We start from the raw sequence: 24185 nt of genomic DNA, 5'->3' as shown, positions 1-24185 counted from the left end.
AATTGGTAACCAGATTTCTACAATTACATTTAGTAATCAGTCAACACCACTTAGGGAATGAGGGACTGAATAAACGAAGATTTTGTATCCTATAGAATATTACTGTCTTAGACTGGTGGCTCTCATTTTCACATCAAATTTTGTTTAAGTGAAAATACGTCACATTCAGTATGAGAGTTACATTCTGAATTTTAGTTCACCCTTTGGCAGAAAAGTTTTAGTTAAGTCCGTAGCTTTGTCTTTTACATATGGACATTTTGCAAACATTGAGGGATTTCTGTTGGGTTTAAAACAACTTTTTTTTTTTTTTATATGTGGTAAAATGCTGCTGTAAAATTGTAAAGCCCTTCCTAAAATGTTTGACTGCTATATTGTTATCTTCAGTATCTCAGAGAACATTTTTTTTCCAAGAAACAAAATACTTTATAATAAATGAGTAAGAATGAAAATAGTGCCATCTGCTTGCTCAGCTTGAAACACATTACTACTTAGTCTAGACAGTGTACTCATGATTTTACAGTGGCAAATTTATTTTCTGTTTGCAAAAAATTTGTAGGAAAAGCTTCCATAGTATCTCCTAAATGAATTATAATTACTGAAGGCAAATGCAGTAAGAAAGACTTAAATAGATTCTGGATGGAAAATGGATTTACAGCAGCAAAAAACGCAGCACTCTGGCTAAGCTTTGTGCCAAACTTCTAATAGTTCCTAACTCATATTTTTATTTCATATATAGGATGTCTTAAATTGGCAGGGCTGTTAATTAAAGATTAGTCTTTCCAGCCTGTTTTAACTCACCACATGTGAAGGAACAACTAACAAAGATTACCAAAACAATGCTTTTAGGTTTTTTATGTTAATCTGGTGCTTCAAGAGTGGTAGTAGATAACTCAATGTTGGATTCCATCTGTTGCAATTGGACGTCTGCAGGCTGTAATTTCTGTCTATGATGGGCATTGTTTTTCAAATTGTCATAGAGCCCTGAAGACATTATGTTGGCTTCTTTTCGAGAAGAGACCAGCTGCAGAGTTCTTCTGTCATCATGCCTCACTATTGCACTGCAACAGAGGACCAAATCAAGGTAAAAAGCATCATTGTGGTAGCTGGAAAACAGACACACAATAAAAAGTGTACATTCTACCTAGAATTATTCACAGTCTGGCCTTTGACAAGGTTGAACAGGTAGATAAGCTAGGTGGAGTGAGTTGGAGACAAAAGCTGAAGTAACACAGGAAAGTTTCTGGCACAGTTCTGTGTATACGTTGCCAACAGGGATGGTTTCTAGCATGTCAGCAATACTAGGTCTTAGACTAAATCTCTTCCCTGTCTTTAGGGGTGATACGAGAGACAGTATGAGAGTATTTAAAAGGAATTCAGGTTAGTGAGTGGTGAAGAGCATTCCCACTTTGAAAAGTCAGGAAGACCCAAGCATAGTTTCGTTTTACAGAAATCCTACTGCTAAAACAAGAGCGGCCCAGAGACTAAAAAGAAGGCAGCCATGCTTCTGATATGACAGTTTTTAAGTAACAAAGCCAAAGGAAAACTGAATGTCTTAAAACAACATTTCAGCATGTTTAAGGTAAGTTTGCTGCTAAGAGGGTAGAGAAATGGCCGAAGGAATTTTAGTATTTAAGACTGATGGGAAAGGTTGAACTGTATAGAAAGCCGAAGCAACTGTCTAGGCCATACATCTATGAAAGAGAACCTGAATGTGACCCTTGCATCACAGCTTTATATAGACATAAGTGGCAGGACCCTTCACTGTGGCCAAAGCATTGAGGTGGATCTGATTATGTCTTTTCCTCTGAGAGTGCACCCTGTGCAGTAAAAAAGCTCCTAAACGGAAATGACAAGTTTGGTTAGGACACAGCCTAGAACACTGACCTTCTAACTGAGGAGTTTTGCTGAGTAGACAGAATAAAAGTAAAGGACACTGAAAAAGCAAAGCTCACCATGTCGGCACTGTGCCCTTTTCTTCAGTCTTACTCACAGCAGCTTTCAGTGTTTCCTGGGCTGCCATAAGCTCTCTCATTTCACAGAATCACAGAATCCCAGAATGATCAGGGTTGGAAGGGACCTCTGGAGATCATCTAGTCCAACCCTCCCTGCCCGAGCAGGGTCACCTACAGCACGTTGCACAGGATGGCATCCAGGAGGGTTTAGAATGTCTCCAGAGTGAGAGACTCCACAACCTCTCTGGGCAGCCTGTTCCAGTGCTCTGCCACCCTCAAAGTAAAGAAGTTCCTCCTCATGTTAAGATGAAGCTTCCTATGTTCAAGTTTGTGCCCATTACCTCTTGTCCTGTCACTGGGCACCACTGAAAAAAGACTGCTCCCATCCCCCCGGACCCCTCCCTCTAAATATTTATAAGCGTTGATAAGATCCCCCCTGTCGTCTTTTCTCCAGACTAAAAAGACCCAAGTCCCTAAGCTTTTCCTCATAAGAAAGATGCTCCGATCCTCTAATCATCTTCATAGCCCTTTGCTGGACCCCCTCGAGCAGTTCCTGGTCCTTCTAGAACTGAGGAGCCCAGAACTAGACACAATACTCCAGATACGGCGTCACCAGGGCAGAGTCGAGGGGAAGGATGTCCTCCCTCAACCTGCTGGCCACACTCTTCTTGATGCTCCCCAGGATGCCATTGGCCTTCTTGGTCACCAGGACACATTGCTGCTGACTCATGGTCATGGTCACCCTGTTGTCCACCAGGACTCCCAGGTCCCTTTCCACAGAGCTCATCTCCAGCAGGTCAGCCCCCAACCTGTACTGATGCATGGGGTTATTCCTCCTGAGATGCAGTATCCTACACTTGCCCTGTTGAACTTTGTTAGGTTCCTCTCTGCCCAATTCTCCAGCCTCTGTAGGTCACGCTGTATGGTGGCACAGCCTTCTGGCGTGTCAGCCACCCCTCCCAATTTTGTGTCATCAGCAAACTTGCTGATGGTACACTCTATCCCTTCATCCAGGTCATTGATGAATATCTTGAACAGGACTGGACCCAGTACTGACCCCTGAAGGACACCACTTGTTACTAACCTCCAACTAGACTCTGCACCACTAACCACAACCCTCTGAGCTCTATCTGTCAGCCACTGTTCATTCCACCCCACTGTCCATTCATCTAACCCACACTTCCTAAGCTTGTCTGTGAGGATGATGTGGGAGACAGTGTCGAAAGCCTTGCCGAAGTCAAGGTAGACAACATCAACTGCCCTCCCCTCATCCTCCCATCTAGTCACTTCGTCATAAAAGGCTATCAGATTAGTCAGCCATGACTTCCTCTTGGTGAATCCATGTTGACTCCTCCTGATACCCTCCTTTTCCTCCAGATGCTTTGAGATGATGCCCAGCACAAGCTGCTCCATTATCTTTTCAGTGATGGAGGTGAGGCTGACCGGCCTGTAGTTTCCCGGGTCACCCTTCATGCCCTTTTTGAAGACTGTTTGACACCTGTTCTGGGACATTTGTTCTCTTAGTGTAATACTGTTCATGTCTGTGGATCACATCAAGAACTCATTTTTATTTGTATTCATACCTGTTCATCTCCCAAAAGATCATTTTTGTTCAGAAATTTGTTTTCTTTTTCCATAGGATTCTTCAAACCAGTTGAAATATGTGTTATAGCTGTATGATTAGATATGTTTCTTGCAAACGGAGAAATAGGTAAAACATGTCACTCATGACATACCAACAATCTGATAATGAAGAAAATTATCAAATACCCACTTGTTGCTCAAAATACCAGTTGCTCAAAGAGAGATTCTTGCTCTTAGAAGCTCAAAAACTCTGTGGGTCAGAAATACTTGTTTGTTATGTGGTGTTGCATCTATTATGGAAAACATAAATTCAAACTACTCAATTGAGAAAGGTTTATGGTTGTTTAATATCAGAAGTCATAACCAGCTAAGTAATTTGACTCCCACAATTAAGAATCAGAGTTATTAAAAACCATTCCCGAATTGGAGATAAATTTGCTGGAAGAAGTTTGGGAATAACAGAGAGGGCCAAATTTTCAAAAGTAGGCTGCAGTCCTTGGTAGCTTCTGTCTTGGTTGCCTAAACTCAAAAGCATTTTTTTTATTATTCCTTTTTTTATTTTTAAAGTTAAACTTCCCCCTGACCTCATCTGTGAAATATAGGAAATGCTTCAAAACTTCATTATAGTTCTTCATCAACTGAATGACTGTTGCCTAGACATGATGGAAGACATTTTCTGATCTGAATTAGACACTTTTCTAAAATTTAATTTTCTAGCATTGCACAGTACTTTTTGGATCGGAAAGTTAACAGTAAAATGCTGGGATTATTTTTAGGAACTACGCCACTATTCCTAATAAGTCAGAGTTGAAAAAACTGTTAGAAAAAAAAGCGAGTCTTTTGCATACAGATGGAAACGATATTAAAGAGTTTTTGAGAGTTAAACAGATTTCTGCTTTCCTTTTGTATATATATATATATATTTTTTTTTGTATACACACAGAAACAACTGTTTATTAACCAAATGTTAATTTTGGATTTAACAGAGATACGGCTTTTACCTGTATGTTGTCATGACCATTTTCCAACTGAATTCAGAAGAAAAGAACTTCCACTTAATATATGGTGTGGTCCGATTTCAATGTTTTCGTTAATACAGTTGATAGACATTTTAGGACGAGGCCATGCAGTGTTTCAAGATTTTGATGTTACATCATTTCAACTGAGATATTCAAGTCTTGAAAAGATGAACTCCTTAATATATTGCAATCTGATAGAACTGATACTGGTTTTAAAAGACATTGTTAACCTACTGAGACGAAAACAAGGCTTACTGTAATGTTTATTAGTCTTAAAATTTGTAACTTTAAAGGAACATGCTACCTCTGATAATAGCTTCATTAAAATACAGATTTTTTCCATTGCTTTTCTGCCCTCCAGTAACAAGCAGGTTGAATTTTACTGTGATACAACACGTATTAACTTTCCACTCATCGATCAAAAGGAGAATATTTCTTTTTTACAACCTTAGCTATATTTTCACACTTTTCTTATAGCTTTCTTGTAAAATACTCATTATAAACTCTGACCTATAAAATAATATTACTTTTCTTCATACTCTTCCAATGTTTTTTCAGATTATTTTATTTTCAAATTTTATTTGCACTTTGAAAGAAAAACCTTTTCCTATAAATGTGCTTAGAAAAAAGGATGTTAAAAAAGTATTTCCACTTTGTATGCACATGAAACAATGCCAGGATGTGCCCTCAGGGATAATACGGAAAATTTGCATACATACCTACATACATACATGCCAACTGTATCCTGGGCTGCATCAAAAGAAGTGTGGCCAGCATGTCAAAGGAGGTGATTCTGCCCCTCTACTCCACTCTTGTGAGACCTCACCTGGAGTAGTGTTTCCAGCTCTGGAGTCCCCAATATAAGAAGGACATGGACCTGCTGGAGCGTGTCCAGAGGAGGGCCATGAGGATAATCCGAGGGCTGGAGGACTTCTCCTATGAGGAGAGGCTGAGAGAGCTGGGGCTGTTCAGCCTGGAGAAGAGAAGGCTCTGGGGAGATCTTATTGCAGCCTTCCAGTACCTAAAGGGGGCCTACAGGAGAGCTGGGGAAGGACTTTTTACTAGGTCATGTAGTGACAGGACGAGGGGGAATGGCTATAAACTGGAAGAGGGCAGGTTTAGATTAAACATTAGGAAGAAATTTTTCACTTTGAGGGTTGTAAGGCACTGGAACAGGTTGCCCAAAGAGGTTGTTGAAGCCCCATCCCTGGAGGTGTTCAAGGCCAGGCTGGATGTGGCCTTGGGCAACCTGGTCTAGTGGGAGGTGTCCCTGCCCATAGCAGGGGGGTTGGAACTTGATGATCTTCAATGATCCTTTCCAACCTAAACCATTCTATGATTCTATTCTATGATACATACATACATATATACACAAATACACCTCATTGGGATACTAATTTTCAGAAAATCCTGACTTTAAATTCAGCTTATGTTCAACTGTGATTGAAAACAGCTGCAGAGGAGAAACTGTGTAGAAGTACTTGGTGCTTTTAATAGAAATCTGTCTTTCATAACTCAGTAGGCTACACGTGTTACCAATGCTACATCTGCAATCCAATGCTTTTCTTGCCCTTTAATATAACTCACACCTCACTTAGTAGTTGTGCACATTTTAAGAATAGTAACAGGTCTCTGAACAGCCTAATCTAAGTCTCTGCTTTCAGAGAGGACCAAAATGATCTCCAGAGGTCACCTTCAGCCCAGGCTTTCCTATGATTTTATAATGCCCTCTAATGAAGTTCCAGTAACAGAAATGCAGCAATACAGTACATTTCTGTGCTAGAAACAATTTTCAAATTACTAGGAGAGTCTTCAGTAAGGGCACAGCCCACACCTGACAAAAAAAACCTATACAGCCATTTCTTCAAACTCAAACCTCCACAAAGTTTGGCTCAAAAATATCGAGAAACTTTTTTTTAACCCCTTCCCTTGACTATCTCTCACTAGCTAGCATTTGCATTGCCACAGACTTTTTGTGTGGTGAAGAATATTGAACAATGCAAAGTCTCTGTCTCAATATAAATATGTCATTTTTTAAGATACTCAGAGATGGAGATTACCACATTGCTGTGTCTATTTTAAAAGAGAACCCAACCTCTTTGATTATTACCCAAACTGATATAATGCCCTCTAATGAAGTTCCAGTAACAGAAATGCAGCAATACAGTACATTTCTGTGCTAGAAACAATTTTCAAATTACTAGGAGAGTCTTCAGTAAGGGCACAGCCCACACCTGACAAAAAAAACCTATACAGCCATTTCTTCAAACTCAAACCTCCACAAAGTTTGGCTCAAAAATATCGAGAAACTTTTTTTTAACCCCTTCCCTTGACTATCTCTCACTAGCTAGCATTTGCATTGCCACAGACTTTTTGTGTGGTGAAGAATATTGAACAATGCAAAGTCTCTGTCTCAATATAAATATGTCATTTTTTAAGATACTCAGAGATGGAGATTACCACATTGCTGTGTCTATTTTAAAAGAGAACCCAACCTCTTTGATTATTACCCAAACTGAACTCAAACTCTTTTTTTTGACCACCAGACCAATTTCAGAAATTTTTTTAAAATACTTACAGAAATCAAACTTCACCAGTCAATTACAGTAGATGAAAATTGGCCTCTGAAGTTTTCAAAGTCTGCCAATTTATCATTATTTCAAACAGGATGAATCCATTTAATTTCTCTGAAAGCTATCCCATGATTCAGTAAAACACCTAAGGTTTGAGTCAGTAAGAATCCATCATCCAAAGGATGATTTAGACAAAACTGAGCTGCAAGACTTGTAATCTGAAATAAATAAATAAATAAAATGAAAATCCTTCCTTCACTGCTGGTGGTTTGACATTAACAATCTCTAGGAGCACTGTGTTCTTAAGCAAACACAAAGAAGTACTCCAGTCTAAATATCTCCCAACCTGTCTTCCATCTGTGCCTGACTTGCACTGAGGAACTGAGGGTTCTTCTGTGTAAGTTCCCATATCTAACTGGAAGATGCAACCTAGTTCAACTGGTAGCATTTGGTATGTAGGATGAGTGCTGGTCTAAGGAGAGACAAGATGTATTTAATGTTCCCTGAAGATTTTAATGACCAACACATTTTTTTTTTTTAAATAGTGTAATCCTGCTGTTAGTTGTGCTGTGTATCTCTGTTCCTCCTTATATAGCTGTGTTACCTTTCCAGACCCTTCCCCCAGAACTGATTCTATATTTGGCCACTGAAAGTGAACTTTAAAATAGACAAGTACATTTTTGAGCAATTCTTGGAAGCCAAATTTCTCCTCCCAACCTGTACCCTAATCACTGGAATGTATAGACTCAGCCTATTCCTCAAGTTATTTTCCTCTGTCCCCTTCTGAAGTGGGAACTTCCAGGAACAAGTTGATAGATCTGTTTCCAGTTATGGAAGCTCTCCATCACTAGCTATTTCCCTTATTACATTCTGTAGAAGTGAATGGTAATGTTTTATACATACTTGTGTAAGGAAAAGGCACCATGCTCATTTCAGTGCTATTAGATCATGAAATTCTAGTCATGTAGTTTGTAGTCAAGCCATTAGAGAATGATTACCTTCAATAAATGTAAGAACATGATATGACTTTGTGCTATTATAGAAAATTCTATCTATTTCTATCTATCTACCTATTTCTATTTCTTGCTTCTTATCATTTCTAAGATAGAAAATTAAAATTAAATTCTGCTCGGTATGTACAAAGATTCTGAAATGCAGCTATCAGGCTACGTTCAATCTCTTGCTGTGCAGAAGATACAGAGTGGTCTAAGAGAAAAGATAGAAAAAGGCTGCAGAGGCTAGTGACTTGCATGAATTCATACAGGAAGTATTGTGAGCTCTTGAGTATATATGAGGAATCCCTTCCAGGTCCCCTATTTTAGGAAAAAGACCATCATTAGCTCCCAGTAGGTTGATCCTTGCACCTAACCAGAGAAAACATTCTGGGTGCTCACTGATAGACAGCACAGAATACAGAGAATATTTCAAGCAGCATTAATTTACTTGAAAGTTTTACCTAAACTTTAACCTAGTTGTGTTTGATTTTTATTTCCTGGCTTCCCCCATGTGCTATTCTGGTTACATGTGTTTTGACACACTAGTGTTTTGCAGAATGGCTGTGCCAGAAGGCTGGGAGGAACATCTGTCATAGATACCATTTCCCACCAACATGTCCTCAGGTAGCCTTTAATACAATTGTTGTCCACCCTTCTACACAGTAATGTGACACTAAAAGGAAAGACTTGGTATAGATACTTGGGCATTTGGTTTAGGGCATTTCTTTACATCATTATTTACAAAATACATAGGACTCAAGAGAGTAGCATTTAAAAACTAATCACATACATTATTTTTAACTGACTGACCCGAGATGCACTAATCACAACATCATCTCCATTTGCTTTGGAATTCTAGTACCATTTTGATGGATTTCTCAATGCAGATGGCTGCATTTTGTGACCAAAGCTATTAGACCCATTTGAGAAAGATGCATATATTGCACAGATAAATAATAAAATACTTGTATAAGAACATAACCATATAGTTTTGGGCAGCATAGTAAATATTTTTGAAAGCAAACTATACAGCTTTGGAATTAATAAGAATCCTTTCTCTTCAGATGTAACAAACCATCTTTTCAGATTAAATTACATAGCTCACACACTGCACAGTTTAATGACAGATAAATGTAAGTTTCTATATATAGCTAGGTTATTTTCTGCCAAGGTTTCTTATTCTCAAGATTTTACAGCAAACCACAAATCAAAATACAAATCCAGGATATTAATTATTACCTCTGATTCCCGCAGTGCCAATTAATGTCAAGTCACTCACCACTCAATAAAATCAGATATTATAAGAGGAGTCCTTGGCATTAGTAAGAGCTCAGCGGCCATTATTTGCTTCATATACTCCAAAGTAATTTTGATTAGTGCTTAGGGAGCAATGTGCTATTGCTCTCAGAGTAATGTTGCTGTAGTTTTAAAAAGGAAGAAAAAACATGGCTGACTGTTATCTCATATGAAGATATTCAAAGGGTATATTTTGTGCTTCTGATATTAATTAAAACTAATACGTTTGTTCATGAAATGAATTTGATGTGTAAGCTGCACAAAGACGATAAAACATGCTTTAATACTTTGCTTGTGAGACAACAGAACAATAAAAAAGTGTGCTATATATGCTTTTGGTAATTTATTGCAGATTGAGACATAAAATGACGAGGAAAGGGTAAATTCAAGAACCAGAATATCAGCTGGTAAAAACTGGGGACATAGTTTTGATAACAGCTGAGAAATTGTACAGTTAGTTAAAGATCAGCTTGAAACCAGTGAGGAAGAAACACAGAAGGAGAAGACCCAGGAAATACTGTATGAGAATAGTAAATAGTAAACTGAGACTCCTTCTCTTTTTAAATGCACGGTCTGCAGAATGTGTCCTTCCCTTCATAGCTGTTTATCTTACCACATTTGTTACAGCAAATTAAATGGTTAAACTTTCAGATATTCACAGCAGAGCAACTAAGCTGAATCAGTACCTTTAAAATTAAAGACAATTCTTATATGTGTGTGTTGCCTTACTGACATTGGGAAGATGGGAAGACAGAGAGGACTAATTTCTTTGTTTAGTTGTGTGGCTTCTAGACTTCATGAGTTCGTTAGAAAAAGTCTTGCTTCCCTCCTGGCACTTGTATACCCATGTCTTTCACTGGGATTGGATGGTTTCCAGAGAGATTCATTCCTAACTGCTGAAAGAATTTCAAGATGTGACAGAGATGGCAAGCCCTTGGGTCTCTTGAAAGCAGTGTATGCTTGTAGGTTGTCATCACAGATATAGTCTAGAACAGATTCACAGCCACTGATAAACATGTAACAGTTTTTGAAGTCTCTTGAACAAACTTTCTATCCCCAGGACACAACTAGTGGGATTTCTTGAAGCATTCCAGATACCAAAATGTACACTTAAGCTGTTTAATTTCTGGAGAAAACCATAGCACCTAGCCTAGCCTGTTTCCTGGATACCTGTCCAGTAGAAGATATCTCATAATAGCTTCTTTCTCCATCAATAAACTCCTCTGCTGGTTGTGACAAAGAATTTACAGGTCTCCTAATCAGAGCTAGCCTGTGGTTTGTCTCCTTAGGATGCTGATTTGGATTGCCCTCATTACTGCTGTCACTGGCCCACCTCTGCAGTCTCTGTCTATGGACTGTACTAGTGCAATGGTGATTAGGTAATAGTCCTCTCATGCTCCTTGCTTGCAAAGTTGCTTCCAAGATCAGCTCTCCATTAGACTTTTCTCCCCATTTTCCTATTATCTGGCATGTGAGAGTCATGGCCTGCCAATTAAACTGCCATAAATCATCAAGATTGTGACCAGTGGGTTTTGAAGTGATCAAAGGAAGATAAGGTCTTACCTGTATTGCTTGACTTGAATCATTCTGTTGTTCACCACTAATGAAAAAAATCTACCTGATCTGTGCTCCGTTGTTTTGGGTTTTTTTTTTTGATTCTACGACTTATAAACTATACTGTCTTTTCACTGATTGACTTAATTATCTGCAAAACATGTTCTGCCTACTCTTGCTTGCAGTTGGGGTCTGCTATGTATAAACTTGATCAAATCACAGAGAATCTGACTCTGTCTTGTTATTTTCAGTTTGCAGTAGGGTTTTTTTTTGCCCTTGGTGAAGCTTTGTGCTAATGTTTAAAGCTAGATATCTTCCATTGTGGGAAACTTCCTTCATCCAAGTTAGCAAGAAATCATGCAATAATTTTAGTATTTATAACAATGTTGCTTAATATTCATACACTTGTTAGTTGCTGTTTCTAAAGTGACTCCTCATTTTCCTGTGAATTGCCAAAGCTATTTCGCTTGCCAAAGTACTTTTATTCTTTCCCAAAAAGCTTGTAAGATAATATGGAGGACTATTATTCATCTGTACTCTTTACTTTCATTCTAGCTTGTATTGTAGTCCGAACAATTTAATCTACTATCTTGTGGCAAAAATATTCCAAAGAATGTACTTCTATTACCAAATCTCTTATTTACTCTGCTTTCGTATCTCATTGTATGCAGGTTATATCACCTCTGCATTGTGATATTTAGCAGAAATGTCATTATCTTAAACAAAGGAGTAATGTAAAGAAATGTAAGATACAAGATACAATACAGTATAAAATACTGTTCTTCCTCTGCTGCACAGACATTTTTAACAGGAATCTATTTTCCTGTAACAGCTGTCTTTGGTCCAGAGAGGAAAAAAACAGTTTTAGCACTTAAAGTTGGGTAAATACAGTGCAACTGGAATTTTCAATTTTAAAGGGTTATTATCGTTATTATCATTACTTTAAACAAAAACACACACACACAAAAAGACAGTTATTTAATGTTTAATTAAGATATATTTTTTTTCAAACCAACTTGCCGTTGGTTCAGAGGAAACATAAACTACATACAGCAGTTAAAAGAAAAAAAAGAAAGAAAACAAAGTTTAAATCATAAATCTGTAGTTGCATGGTCTGAATTTCTAGGAACTTAATGAGGTCCCAGTAGTCATTATACTATTTACTATGACCATTTAGTAATCTTAATATGGCACAGCTGAAAAAAAGTTCCACCAGGAGAAAGAGGAATCTCCCTTGTGTACGCTCGAGCAATGCCTTGTTGGGTCTGGCGGGTTTGTTTTGGACTAATGGAAAGTGAAAGCCAAAGCGTGTCCCAGAGCTCTGTAAATGGAGAGATTTTCCATAAGTGAATTTCTCCTTTCTTTGATGAAAGATATTCAGCTGTCTTCAAGAGCTAGGCCTTTTTCTCTTCTCCCAGGACAGAATACTGATTTCAGGAATGTTTGTCTTAATAAGTTTTTCCGAAATAAAGTTTTCCTTTTTGTTGAGATGCATATTTTGGAAGTAAACTTGGATTTTAATGTACGTTTTATTTCCCATTACATCTTCAATGTTTTAATTTAAGCATATTTCACATTTAATGTTTTACTTTATTTTGATTTGTATGTTATTTTTATAATTTTAAAATTATTTTATTACATGGACTTTTACAGCTAATTTCATCTAGGATCAGGTTAACTTTTAAATTTTGTTTTGTATTTAAGTTTTTGTTTAATTATTTAGGTTTACTTATGACAGGCTGTTTCAATTTTTTTAAGCAGGAACTTCCCTTAGTGATTTAAAAATAAAATCATAATCATTATTTACATTATGTTATGACTATGAGTGTTAGTAACAGTTATTCACTTTTCTGTATCTAATCATGTAGTACACGTATACCAATGGATAGATACGGGTAATATGCAATGAAATACCTACATTCTCCAAAACCTAGACGTGAAAGTAATTGCACTAAATTGGTGGAGGAAAATTAGTGGCCAAAATTTGAGAAAATCAATATTCTATTATGAATCTGTTCAGGCAACTTGTCCCTTAGAAATAACCTATTACTGACTATGTCATTTTATCTTAATTTGTAGTGTATTTCCGGGCTTGCATGCAGCAATAGGAGTTTGAGGATACCTTTCTTGTAGCAAGGTGGGTGTCAGTCTCTTCTCCCAAGTAACAGCCGATAAGACAAATGAAATGGCCTCAAGTTGTGCCAGGGACGTTTAGATTGGATAGTAGGGAAAAAATCTTCACTGAAAGGGTTGTCAAGCATTGGAACAGGCTGCCCAGGGAAGTGATTGAATTACCATCCCTAGAAGTATCTAAAAGATGTGTAGATGTAATGCTGAGGGACATGGTTTAGTGGTAACTTGGCAGTGCTAGGTTAGCAGTTGGACGTTGATGATCTTAAAGGTCTGTTCCAATCAGAATGATTCTATGATTCTATTATTCTTCAAACATTAATGCAATTTCTATATTTTAGGGCACTCTTACTGTCTTAAAGATTTGTTGTAAATGTTTCCAGCAGGTGAAATCTGTTAATCCCTAAAGGCAGAGATGCAGTATCAAGGTGTTTTCATGGATTTCACTTTGTATTTTTCAGATTTGATGTCTAAAGAAAGTGTTTTTATTTGAAATTTCTGGTAAAATAAACACTTGTTTACACATCAGTACATCAGTTTTAATCCACGTACTTGTTAACACAAACTTTTTTCACTGCAGCTGATGTATTCAGCAAATTTTTTGTGATTGCATATTAATTGCAAATAGAGAAGACTAGTGTTGCATAGGTTTATATAACACCAAAAATTTGTTTGCATTACCTACATCATATTTTTCATTAAATTTGAAATATATCTGGATTTAACATTCAAGATATCAAAATATTTTATCCCAGAGAATATGAAATACAAATGAGAAGTTTAAATCAAGATACTGCAAATGTTACTTAAGAGAGACAGGGAGTTATCTTACAATTAATACTCTGTTGATATATAAACAGAAATGCACACAGCACAGTGCCAGTCATATATCATTGTAAGCAGATATAAACCATAGCACAAACAGTGTTCAGACTTTGTAATGACCCTATGAACTAGTAAATGCAAGAAAGGTTACCCAAAAACTTTCAACATATTTAATAAAAGACCGAGCCAGAGCGACTAATTGACAGGAAAGCTAAGGAAGAAGGAATATTTTCTTCAAATTCTCATATCATTCAGTTGCAGGTAAGGAGAGCAATGACAACAGTGATGATATATACATATATCATTGTATATACATATATCATCACTCTTCTCATATTTATAATGAGAACAGAACAAATCTATATAAAACAGACAAACAAACAAAGAGAAAATACCTTTTCCAAAAGAAAACAGAAGATAATTTGTAGATGATGCAGGAGTAAGAAACATGTACACATTTTTTTATCACATCTACTATAGAGCAGTCTTGATCTACTTAAGTAAAGATCACGGAAGATCAATGAGAGTAAACACACATACTAATGTTCCTAAAATATACCACTTGGAAATTCTTGAAACGGGTTTTTCAATAGAACTTGAGGACAGAAAATCGGTATCCTTGGCCTTCCTTGAGTTTTGTGAGGAGCAGCTTACACCATGGACAGGAGGGTTTGGCCCTACCTCCTTTTGGTGCAGTGGGGATTGCTGAATGTCCAGGAGTCTTCATAGATCATGGACTAAATTTGGCTTTCTCCTTTCTATGTTTTTATTAAGAAAGGTAGTACGGACTAGGTAGTGGAATGAGAAGACTGTCTTTTCAATGGGGCAGTGGCAGCTCTGCTTCTCTTTGCTGCTGTAGAGATGCAGAAAAGCAGAAGGGAAGAGGGCTGATGAGGAAAGCAGTGAGATTTGGAACATTGTCTGTTTAGATTAAGCATTAAGAAGAAGATTTTTCACTTTGAGGGTTGTAAGGCACTGGAACAGGTTGCCCAGAGAAGTTGTTGAGGCCCCATCCCTGGAGGTGTTCAAGGCCAGGCTGGATGTGGCCTTGGGCAGCCTGGTCTAGTGGGAGGTGTCACTGCCTATGGTAGGGGGGTTGGAACTCAATGATCTTCAAGGTCCCTTCCAACCTAAACCATTCTATGATTCTATGATTCTATATACACCGTGACAAAGCTGGTCAGAAATTTCCCGTCTAAACACTTTTCCACTGAAGAACAACGATTTTCCAGATTTGTAACATACCTCAGTGCAGGTCTTTTCTAACTGCCCAAACTCCACCATATTGCTTGCAAGCATCTCTAGCCATCTCCTCACTGCCCCACTTGTAAATCTGATCTGCTCAGTACCCATGGCTTCTGAGTGCTTTGCTTTCCCCTACATGTGCCAACTGGTGGATCTGGTCACCCAAAAGACTTGGTCACCTAGTGCCTGGGGAATACCACCAGAAGAACTAATGTTGATTTGGCCATCCAGGACTTGTATGATATATTTAAATAAACAGTGCTGGTGGGTTCAAGCACTATCCCAAGCACAACTCTCCATGAGCTCCTTGATGCAAGTTTGGCTTGTGAAACAAATGTTCTCACAGACATTGCCTGAGCCTGATTCAGGGATGACACAGGGATAACAGACACTACCTATTTTGGAAGGGAAGACAGTTTGCCAAATGGAGACAAGACACACATGGTGTTGGTGAGGGACATTTCATTCAGTAGTACAGACATACCCTTAAGGCTCACTGCTCCAGGACACTCAGGGGATGGATGGTGCCTGATTTCCCAGTTATTCTATTTTTTTTCTCTTTTAAATAAGCTGTTCCCTAATGAACTATAACTGAGTGTCCTCATTAATATCCTTATAAATCACCCTAAGGGTAGATAGGTACCACACTCACAGGAGGTAGCTGTGGCACCTGCAGGCATACTAAAGTTGCCTTTATCTCACCAACTGAATTATTGAAAAAACATGTATACTTCAGGACCTCATACCTGCACAGTGGCTTGAATCAGGACAGCTTTGTTGCTGTCAGGAATTGAGATAGCTTGGTTACTAATCACTTCTCTGATTGCAAATGTGATGTACCTTTAGAATACAAAAAAGTAAAACTGACGAAAAATTATAAAATAGAATTATTTTCAAATTTCACTTGAAAAGTGCTTAGCTTCTAAAGAGATACCATAGAGCATAATTTAAAGATATACCCTAACAGAGTTAGTGCAGAGCAGTAAATTCATCCTTGGGTCTGATGCAAATTCCCTCTGGTGTCATTTAATTCACTCACCCGACCTGACTTTCACTATCATGGAAATGATACAAGATACTGCAAACAAGGTTTATTGTAATAACATCACAGGTATTTATGAAAAAATAATTGCCATAACTTTTTCTTTCCCAAGCGGTTTACCAACATCTTTACTACAACTGTTAAAAATTACATTAGTATTTACTCCATAATATTTGGACTTTCTAGTCTCCACATATTTTCTCTATAGCGTGAAATAACAAAAAATAACTTGTTTGAGGAAATAAATGAAAACTGAAGCTTATACATTTAAGCAGTCACTTGAAAACACATGTTATTGCATGTCAATTATGTTCAATAACAGGCTTAATAGTTAGCATGACTCTAGTACAAAAACACTTTTTCTAGGTTTTATGTTACAGACATAAGAGTTTGTAAAACATCAGAGGCAAAACTTTGTGGATATAAGCTAACTTTTTTTTGGAGAATTGTCCTCAATTAAATTACATCAGTCACAGACAGACTGCTGCACGTACCATAAATAGCTAGTTGTGGTAAACATCAGATTATTAGTATTTCCACAGTTTCTTTGCAAATTTTTAATCCTAGTGTTTGATCTGATGTTTTTCACTGTTTTAACCCTGGAAAAATCACAGTCTGTGTTTGACTTTACAAATTTAGAGGGATTAAATGGTCATTCAGTGGTCTGAATCACTGTAACTGGGGGCTAAAATTTTGATTCAGTTTTACCCTCAGTCCGTTTGTCTCATGGAGTGAGTTAGCTCTAAAAGAAAATGTTGTCTGCAACACAGCGTGAGGCTCAAGGCTGAAGGGACAAACTCTGGCATGGAGTAGGCAAGGTCAGCCTCAGATTTGTCTTGTGGAATTAAATTGCATAGACTTGTTTTGGGCCTGGGCTTTTATCTCTGCAGCTGGCCAGCTCAAAGGGACTAGTATCATCAGTCAGTAGCAGAAGACAGAAGGTTGGCACATGAGTTCCCTTGCAGTGCCTAGAAACTGCCTGTGAATGCTTTGGCTGGGGATCTGTCACATTTCCTGCTCTTTCTCCCTAACCTCCAACACCGAACATACATCTCCATGAGTAACCTGTCTGGACAGATCATCTGTAGCCTGTCCTACTCGTGGCTGGATTTTTTTCTTCTTGTTTTTTCGCTCCTTCAAGAGCAGATAATTTTGACTTGAATTGACCTGCAGTACAGTTGCTGTTACTTGACTCCTCTGTTCTTAAGTCAAAATTAGACAAAATTTAACAAGTGTGAATATGTAAAAAAAAGTATGGACTGTATCTGTTGGCTTCAATATCTTGACAATTGTGAGGAGCTAGAAATAACCTCTGAGGTAAGGGAAAACAGTCTCTCTAAAAGCTGTAATTGTCCACTATATATTCTTATATGAAGACAATTTTTGCAAGATACTTCATTACTATTTTATATAAATCAATGGATAAGTCCCCAGACTTTCAATATAAGCCTCTAAAGCTACTCAAATTCATCTATACGCTTCATTCTAGGAATGTGCCATTGAAATTTAAAAGCAAGCAGAAGTATTTTCGGAGGAATGTCATTTCTCTGTAGTATGTCAGTGACTTTAGCTTTTTAAACTTATGACTGAGAAGCTTTAGAAGAAAAAGAGATTTTATCTGCAAATATAGTTGTAGTTCCTAAAGCTTTTCAAAACGTACTTCCCAACATCCATGGATTACTTTTCTTCAACCAACTTCTCAGACATAGAAATCTTATTATAATCTTATCTTTCCTTTAATCATATGATTTTGGATCTTCATTCCCTCCATTTTTACTTTTACTTTTCAATCAATCATTTTGCTCATGCAGCCACCTGGGACCTAGGAATTTATATCGACTGGTGAAGATGTTTGCTTTTCATAAGGATGAATGCATGACACAGCCAAATCACTTAAAATGTCTATTTTTACCTCTTAGTTACTTCTCTTTCCTTTCACTTCTTCCCAGCATTAGCCCTTTCCAAGGTATATTCTACTGCTGTCTTCAACCATATTCTCTAAAATATCCACTGAGATCTTAAAACCCTGGTGTACTCTGTCAGGCCGTCTGGATTTTTTGTATCTTATCACGTTCAAGCTTCACAAGCGTTAAAGCAGACTATTGTGGTTTAGGTCAAGTTGGCTACTGGGGACCTGAGGGACCCCAGATGGAACAGACAGATGCTCCCCTCTACCCCTTTTCAAAGAGAGAGGCAGAGGAGGAGAGACTTATGAGTTTAGAAGGAACTAAAACTACTTTCATGAAATATTAATAATAAAAGAAGAAGAAATAATGAAATATATAGAAAACCATATCAAGCTCCCAAGATGACAATCACGACACCGGCTGGCACTGGGGCACTCCCAGGCTGGACTCAATGACGGACGGGAACTGGATTCCGTATCTGGATTCAGGATTGGGATCAAAGGCAGACAGAGTCCTCCTCAGACATCGGCCATTGAAGAAAGAGAGAGGGCTGACCTTTTGATACCTCAGCTTTTATGCTGAGCATGAGGTAGATGGGATGGAATACCCTCGTTGGTCAGTTTTAGGTCACCTGTCCTGTCTGCTCCTCCCTGTGGGTGGGACCCCACTATGCTTTTCTGCTTCCAACCCTCCGACGGGGCAAATAACAAAGTTGGTTGGCCTTGGGTGTTACAGCAATAAGTGTAAGCAGGAGCCTCTCTACATACCATGCCTGGGCATCAGCCATAAACATAGGTCTTATCACTGTGAGAGAGTGAACACTGTCTGCACAATATGCTGTTAATTTCAGTAGTTAGAAGAGGCCCAGCTAAGAAGTGAAACTACTGAAGAAAATCGGTATTGTTTTACCTCAAACCAGGACACAGACCATTGCTGTGTTATAATGGAATGTTTCCTAATATCTAGTCTGAACATCCCCTTACACAGGTTTGAGCCATTCTAACCATCTCGTAACTTGATACTAGAGAGAAGACGTGGTCTTAAGCACCACATCTACCCATCCTTTAAATACCTTCAGGGATGGTGATTCCCCCACTTCCTTGGGCAGCCTGTTCCAATGTTTGATAACCCTGTCAATGAATAAATTTTTCCAAATATCCAATCTAAACTTCGCCTGGTGTAACTTGAGGCCATTTTCTCTTGTCCCATCACTTGTTACTTGGGAGAAGAGACCGATGCCCACCTCACTACAACCTCCTTTCAGGTAGTTGTAGAGAGCAATAAGGTCTCCCCCAGCCTTCTTTTCTCCAGAGTAAACAACATCAGTTCCCTCAAATTTCCAGGAGCTTTACCAAGCTGGTTTTGGTCATGAGTACTTGTGGATGTTTCCCTGGATGCTTCATGCCTGTACGATCATCTTGTCCAACTGCCTGACCAACTCAGGGCTGACGAAGAGTTAAAGCATGTTGTTAAGGGCATTGCCCAAATGCCTCTTAAAAACTGACAGGCTTGGGGAATCGGCCACCTCTCTAGGAAGGCTGTTCCAGTGTTTGACCACCCTCTCAGTAAAGAAATGCTTCCTAATGTCCAGTCTGAACCTCCCCTGGCACAGCTTTGAACCAGTCCCATGTGTCCTAATAATGGATACCAGGGAGAAGAGATCAGCACCTCCCTTTCCATTTCCCCTCCTCAGGAAGCTGCAGAGAGCAATGAGGTCACCCCTCAGTCTCCTTTTCTACACCCTAGACAAGCCCAAAGTCCTTAGCCACTCCTCATAGGACATGCCTTCCACCCCCTTTACCAGCTTTGTTTCTCTCCTCTGGATGCATTCAAGTACCTTCATATCCTTCATACATTGTAGGGCCCAGAACTGCACACAGTACTCAGGGTTAATACACTAAATACAGCAGGATAATCAGCTCCTTTGACTGGCTGGCAATACTGTGTTTGATGCACCCCAGGATGTGATTTGCCCTCTTGGGCACCCCAGGATGCGATTTGCCCTCTTGGCCATCAGGGCACACTGCTGACTCATATTGAGCCTGCTGTTGACCAGCATCTTCAGATCTCTTTCTGCAGGGCTGCTCTCCAGCCACTTCTCTCCCAATTTGTACTTGTGCCTGGTGTCACTCTGTCCCAGATGCAGAATCCAGCATTTGGTCTTTTCAAATTTCACACCATTGAAAATTGCCCAGTGCTCCAGTACACCAGATCCCTCTTCAGCACCTCTTGGCCCTTCAGAAGGTCAATAGAACCTCCCAGTTCATCATCATCATCAATAGCATTTTTATAATTATTATTTAATAATTTATAATAAGAGAAATATCACTAAATACAATTATTATATAATATTTAAAAAAATATTTTCTCCTCTTCCTCTTTCTCCTGCAATAACACAATGTCCTTATCATCTGCTGATCAGACTAATTCTATCACCAAGAGTGACTAATAATATTTTAGAAAGAATATAAGAACAAAGCAAGTGTCCTGCAATATTTTTGTATTATGCTTTTTTTGCTACTGATTGGTCCTTCTGAGACAGTGATATGAGTTGCTGAGCTGCAAGTATTTAATAACTCTTGGTAGCTTTTCTTCCATTGATTTTCATAATTGTTTTTGAACTCATATACATTTTTTTTCATGCACAATATCTTATTGCAGTGAGTTCTATCACTTAACTCTGCTTTATGGGGAAAAGCCTTTTTCAGAGTGGCATTTGATAATTTCATCTGCTGCCTCCTGTTTCTTAAATTATAAGACATCACAAAAAAAAAATCTGTTCCAACTTTTCTGGGACCTTTGTGTTTTGTGGTGTGATAGTTCTTTATCATATTAAAAATTATTTAACTCTTTCCTAAGATGACAAAAATGTAGTGATTTTAATCATTACTTCTGTGGAAACTCTTCTACTTTTGGTCGTCCTGTTGCCTTTCTCTGTATCTTTTCTAAGGCTTATTTTATCCTTTTTTTTTTCTTTTTTCTTTTTTTCTTAATTTTAAAATCAAGGAAACAGAGATAAACACAAATTCATGTTCCAGGGACACTGTGTATTCTACAATGCCACAACATTGTTTTCTGATTAGTTCGCCATTCCTTTCTTAATAAATCCTAATACTCAATTTGCTTGTTTGACTGCTTCTGAACATTAAGATGATTACTCTGTTTTCATAGAATAATGTATTATAACTCTGAGATCTCTTTCCTCTGTAGTACAAGCTAGTTCAGAGTCTTTCACTGTGCATACAAAGTTAGAATTGCTTTTCTCCTTATTTTTCCCCATGAGTATCACTAACAATAATACTGTTCAGCCTGTGAATCTAATCATCATAAAATATCATTAGGGCTAATTGGACACTTATATAGATAATCACAGAGCTTACCCTGTTATATTAGAAGGGGAACTAGATAAACTCTCATACTTTTGGACAGAGTTGTTTGTAATAAATCAGTTAAGTTTTGTAGAACTTCCCCCCAGTTAGGAATAAAATCCAAGAATTTGTAAGTCTTCTGAAAAAAAAAGGAAGAAATACTGAAATTTCTGGCACTGAAACCCTTCAGCAGGTTGTAATGCAGCTAAATGTTCTTTGAATGAGTGGATGGAAAACCAGACAGAATTTGAAGCCATCCTCAAAGAGAATGTTACATTAAAATGCTACATAATATTCATAGGGATAAATGTTCACATTTTGACCGATTGCTATATTTTTCTGTTTAATTTTATTTGCAGAAGCAAAGAAGTGTTTGCTGTAACTTAATTATTCAGCAGGTGTATGCTATGAAGCATTTGCTGTTTTCTATATTGTGCGTGGTATAGCTCATTTCAGAGAAGGGGCACTGAACAAGAAAATGTTATATACATATTGGTGTAAAAATTCCTCTGCTACGATTATATGCCATGGTGAAGTCCATTGCTGTTAATGAAAATGCGAATGGTATGGAAAACAGACTTTGCAGCATGTTTTGAAGATAAGACATACTTTGCCTTAATGCTTTCTCTTCTATAAGCTGTTTCACAGTTGAGTACCCTTGACTGAAAACACTTAATCCATAGCTGTCATGAAACACAGCAAAAATTTCTATTATCTTATAATGTTATGCCTGATTATTAAGAATCTATATGAGATACTACCTCAAATTAATTGAACGAATTTAAATTTTAATTGCTATCAGTGATCTAGGCATACAGCATATGAAGCACTGGAACAAATGCCCTCATTAACTTATCTAGAACTTTGAAAGCAATGTTTTTCATGAGGAAATGCAGAATATGTTTATTACTTTTGATGTTGTGGGCAAGATGTTCTAATCTTTGAGAATATAATTTGAGAGACAGAGGAAAGAAAGACAAGCTATTTTATTGTAGGAAAACAGTGCTGAAAAGGAATTGTGCTCCTTTTGGTATATTTGTGTGATGAGTTGATCCTGGTTGGATGCCAGATGCCCACAAAAACCACTCTGTCATTCTCCTTCTCAGCTGGACAGGGGAGAGAAAAAATAATGAAAGGCTCATGGGTCGAGATAAGGGCAGAGAGATCACTCACCAATTACTGTCACTGGCAGAAGAAACTCGACTTGGGGAAAATTAATTTATTATCAATCAAAATCAAAGTAGGACAATGAGTCATAAACCCAAATCTTAAAAACACCCTCCCCCCACTCCTCCCTTCTTCCTAGGCTCAACTTTGCTCCCAAGTTTTCTACCTCCTCCTCCCAAGTGGTGCAGGGGGATGGGGGATGGGGACTGTGGTCAGTCATTGCATGTTGCCTCTGCTGCTCCTTCCTCCTCAAGGGCAGGACTCCTCACATTGCCCCTGCTCCAGCATGGGGTCCCTCCTATGGGAGACAGTCCTCCATGAACTTCTCCAACATGGGTCCTTCCCACAGGCTGCAGTTCTTCACAAACTGCTCCAGTGCTGGTCCTTTCCACAGGATGCTGTCTTTTAGGAACAGACTCCTCCAGCATGGGATCACAAGTCCTGCCACCAAACCTGCTCCAACGTGGTCTTTTCGTTCCATGGTGTCACAATTCCCGCTGGGAATCTGCTCCAGTGTGGGCTTCCCACAGGGTCACAGCATCCTTTGCACGCATCCACCTGCTCCAGTGTGGGGTCCTCCATGGGCTACAGGAGGATATCTGCTCCACCATTAATATTCATGGGCTGCAGGCGATAGCCTGCCTCATCATGGTCTTCACCACGGGCTGCAAGGGAATCTCTGCTCCAGCTCCTGGAGCCCATCCTCCCCCTCCTTCTTCACTAACCTTGATGTCTGCAGAGTTGCTGTTCTCACATATTCTCACTCCTCTCCTCAGCTGCAGTTGCACAGGTTTGGTTTCTGCTCCACCATTAATATTCATGGGCTGCAGGCGATAGCCTGCCTCATCATGGTCTTCACCACGGGCTGCAAGGGAATCTCTGCTCCAGCTCCTGGAGCCCATCCTCCCCCTCCTTCTTCACTAACCTTGATGTCTGCAGAGTTGCTGTTCTCACATATTCTCACTCCTCTCTTCAGCTGCAGTTGCACAGGTTTGGTTCGGCTTTTTTTCACTTTTGGTTTGTTTGTTTTGTTTTGTTTTGTCCCTTCTTAAATATGTTATCACAAAGGCACTACCACCGTCACTGATTGGCTTGGCTTTGGTCTGCGGCAGATCTATCTTTGTGCCGGCTGGCATTGGCTGTGTTGGACACAGGGGAAGCTTCTGTCAGCTTCTCGCAGAAGCCACCCTGTACCCTTCCCCACTACAATAATGTTGCTGTGCAAACCCAATATGATTTGCAACAGTGTAAATATTGGATGACCTCAAAGCATTTGCAATGAAATACATGGGTTTAAATTGAAGTCAAATGACAGTAAACATAATAGGCATGTCAAACATAAACAAATTGTAAAAAAAAATCATCATATACTGCATATTAGTCCAATATTCTTTTGAATATGGAAACTAGTTGTCTTTTTCTTCTTCTCAAGCAAATTGTTCTCTGGATCATTCTTTCAGGGACTGATTTAGACACAAAAATGAAAGCCATGGAGCACAAAATATATTTCCTTGATCTGCCACTCTTT

General features: G+C 38.6%; 1 protein-coding gene across 1 annotated transcript in view; it reads right to left on the bottom strand.

Annotated features, from left to right (window-relative positions):
- The window catches only part of PCDH20 (protocadherin 20), a 117120-nt gene that overhangs the window by 68547 nt on the left and 24388 nt on the right, over positions 1-24185 (bottom strand). The window contains exon 2 of the mRNA XM_009885652.1: positions 15920-16013. Within this exon, the coding sequence (XP_009883954.1) occupies positions 15920-16013 (94 nt within the window). The remainder of the gene's footprint in view (positions 1-15919; positions 16014-24185) is intronic.

This window comes from Charadrius vociferus, unplaced genomic scaffold, assembly GCF_000708025.1.
Source record: "Charadrius vociferus isolate BGI_N301 unplaced genomic scaffold, ASM70802v2 scaffold285, whole genome shotgun sequence".
Taxonomy (NCBI): Eukaryota; Metazoa; Chordata; class Aves; order Charadriiformes; family Charadriidae; genus Charadrius; species Charadrius vociferus.
This window is presented reverse-complemented; position numbering and strand designations above follow the sequence as displayed.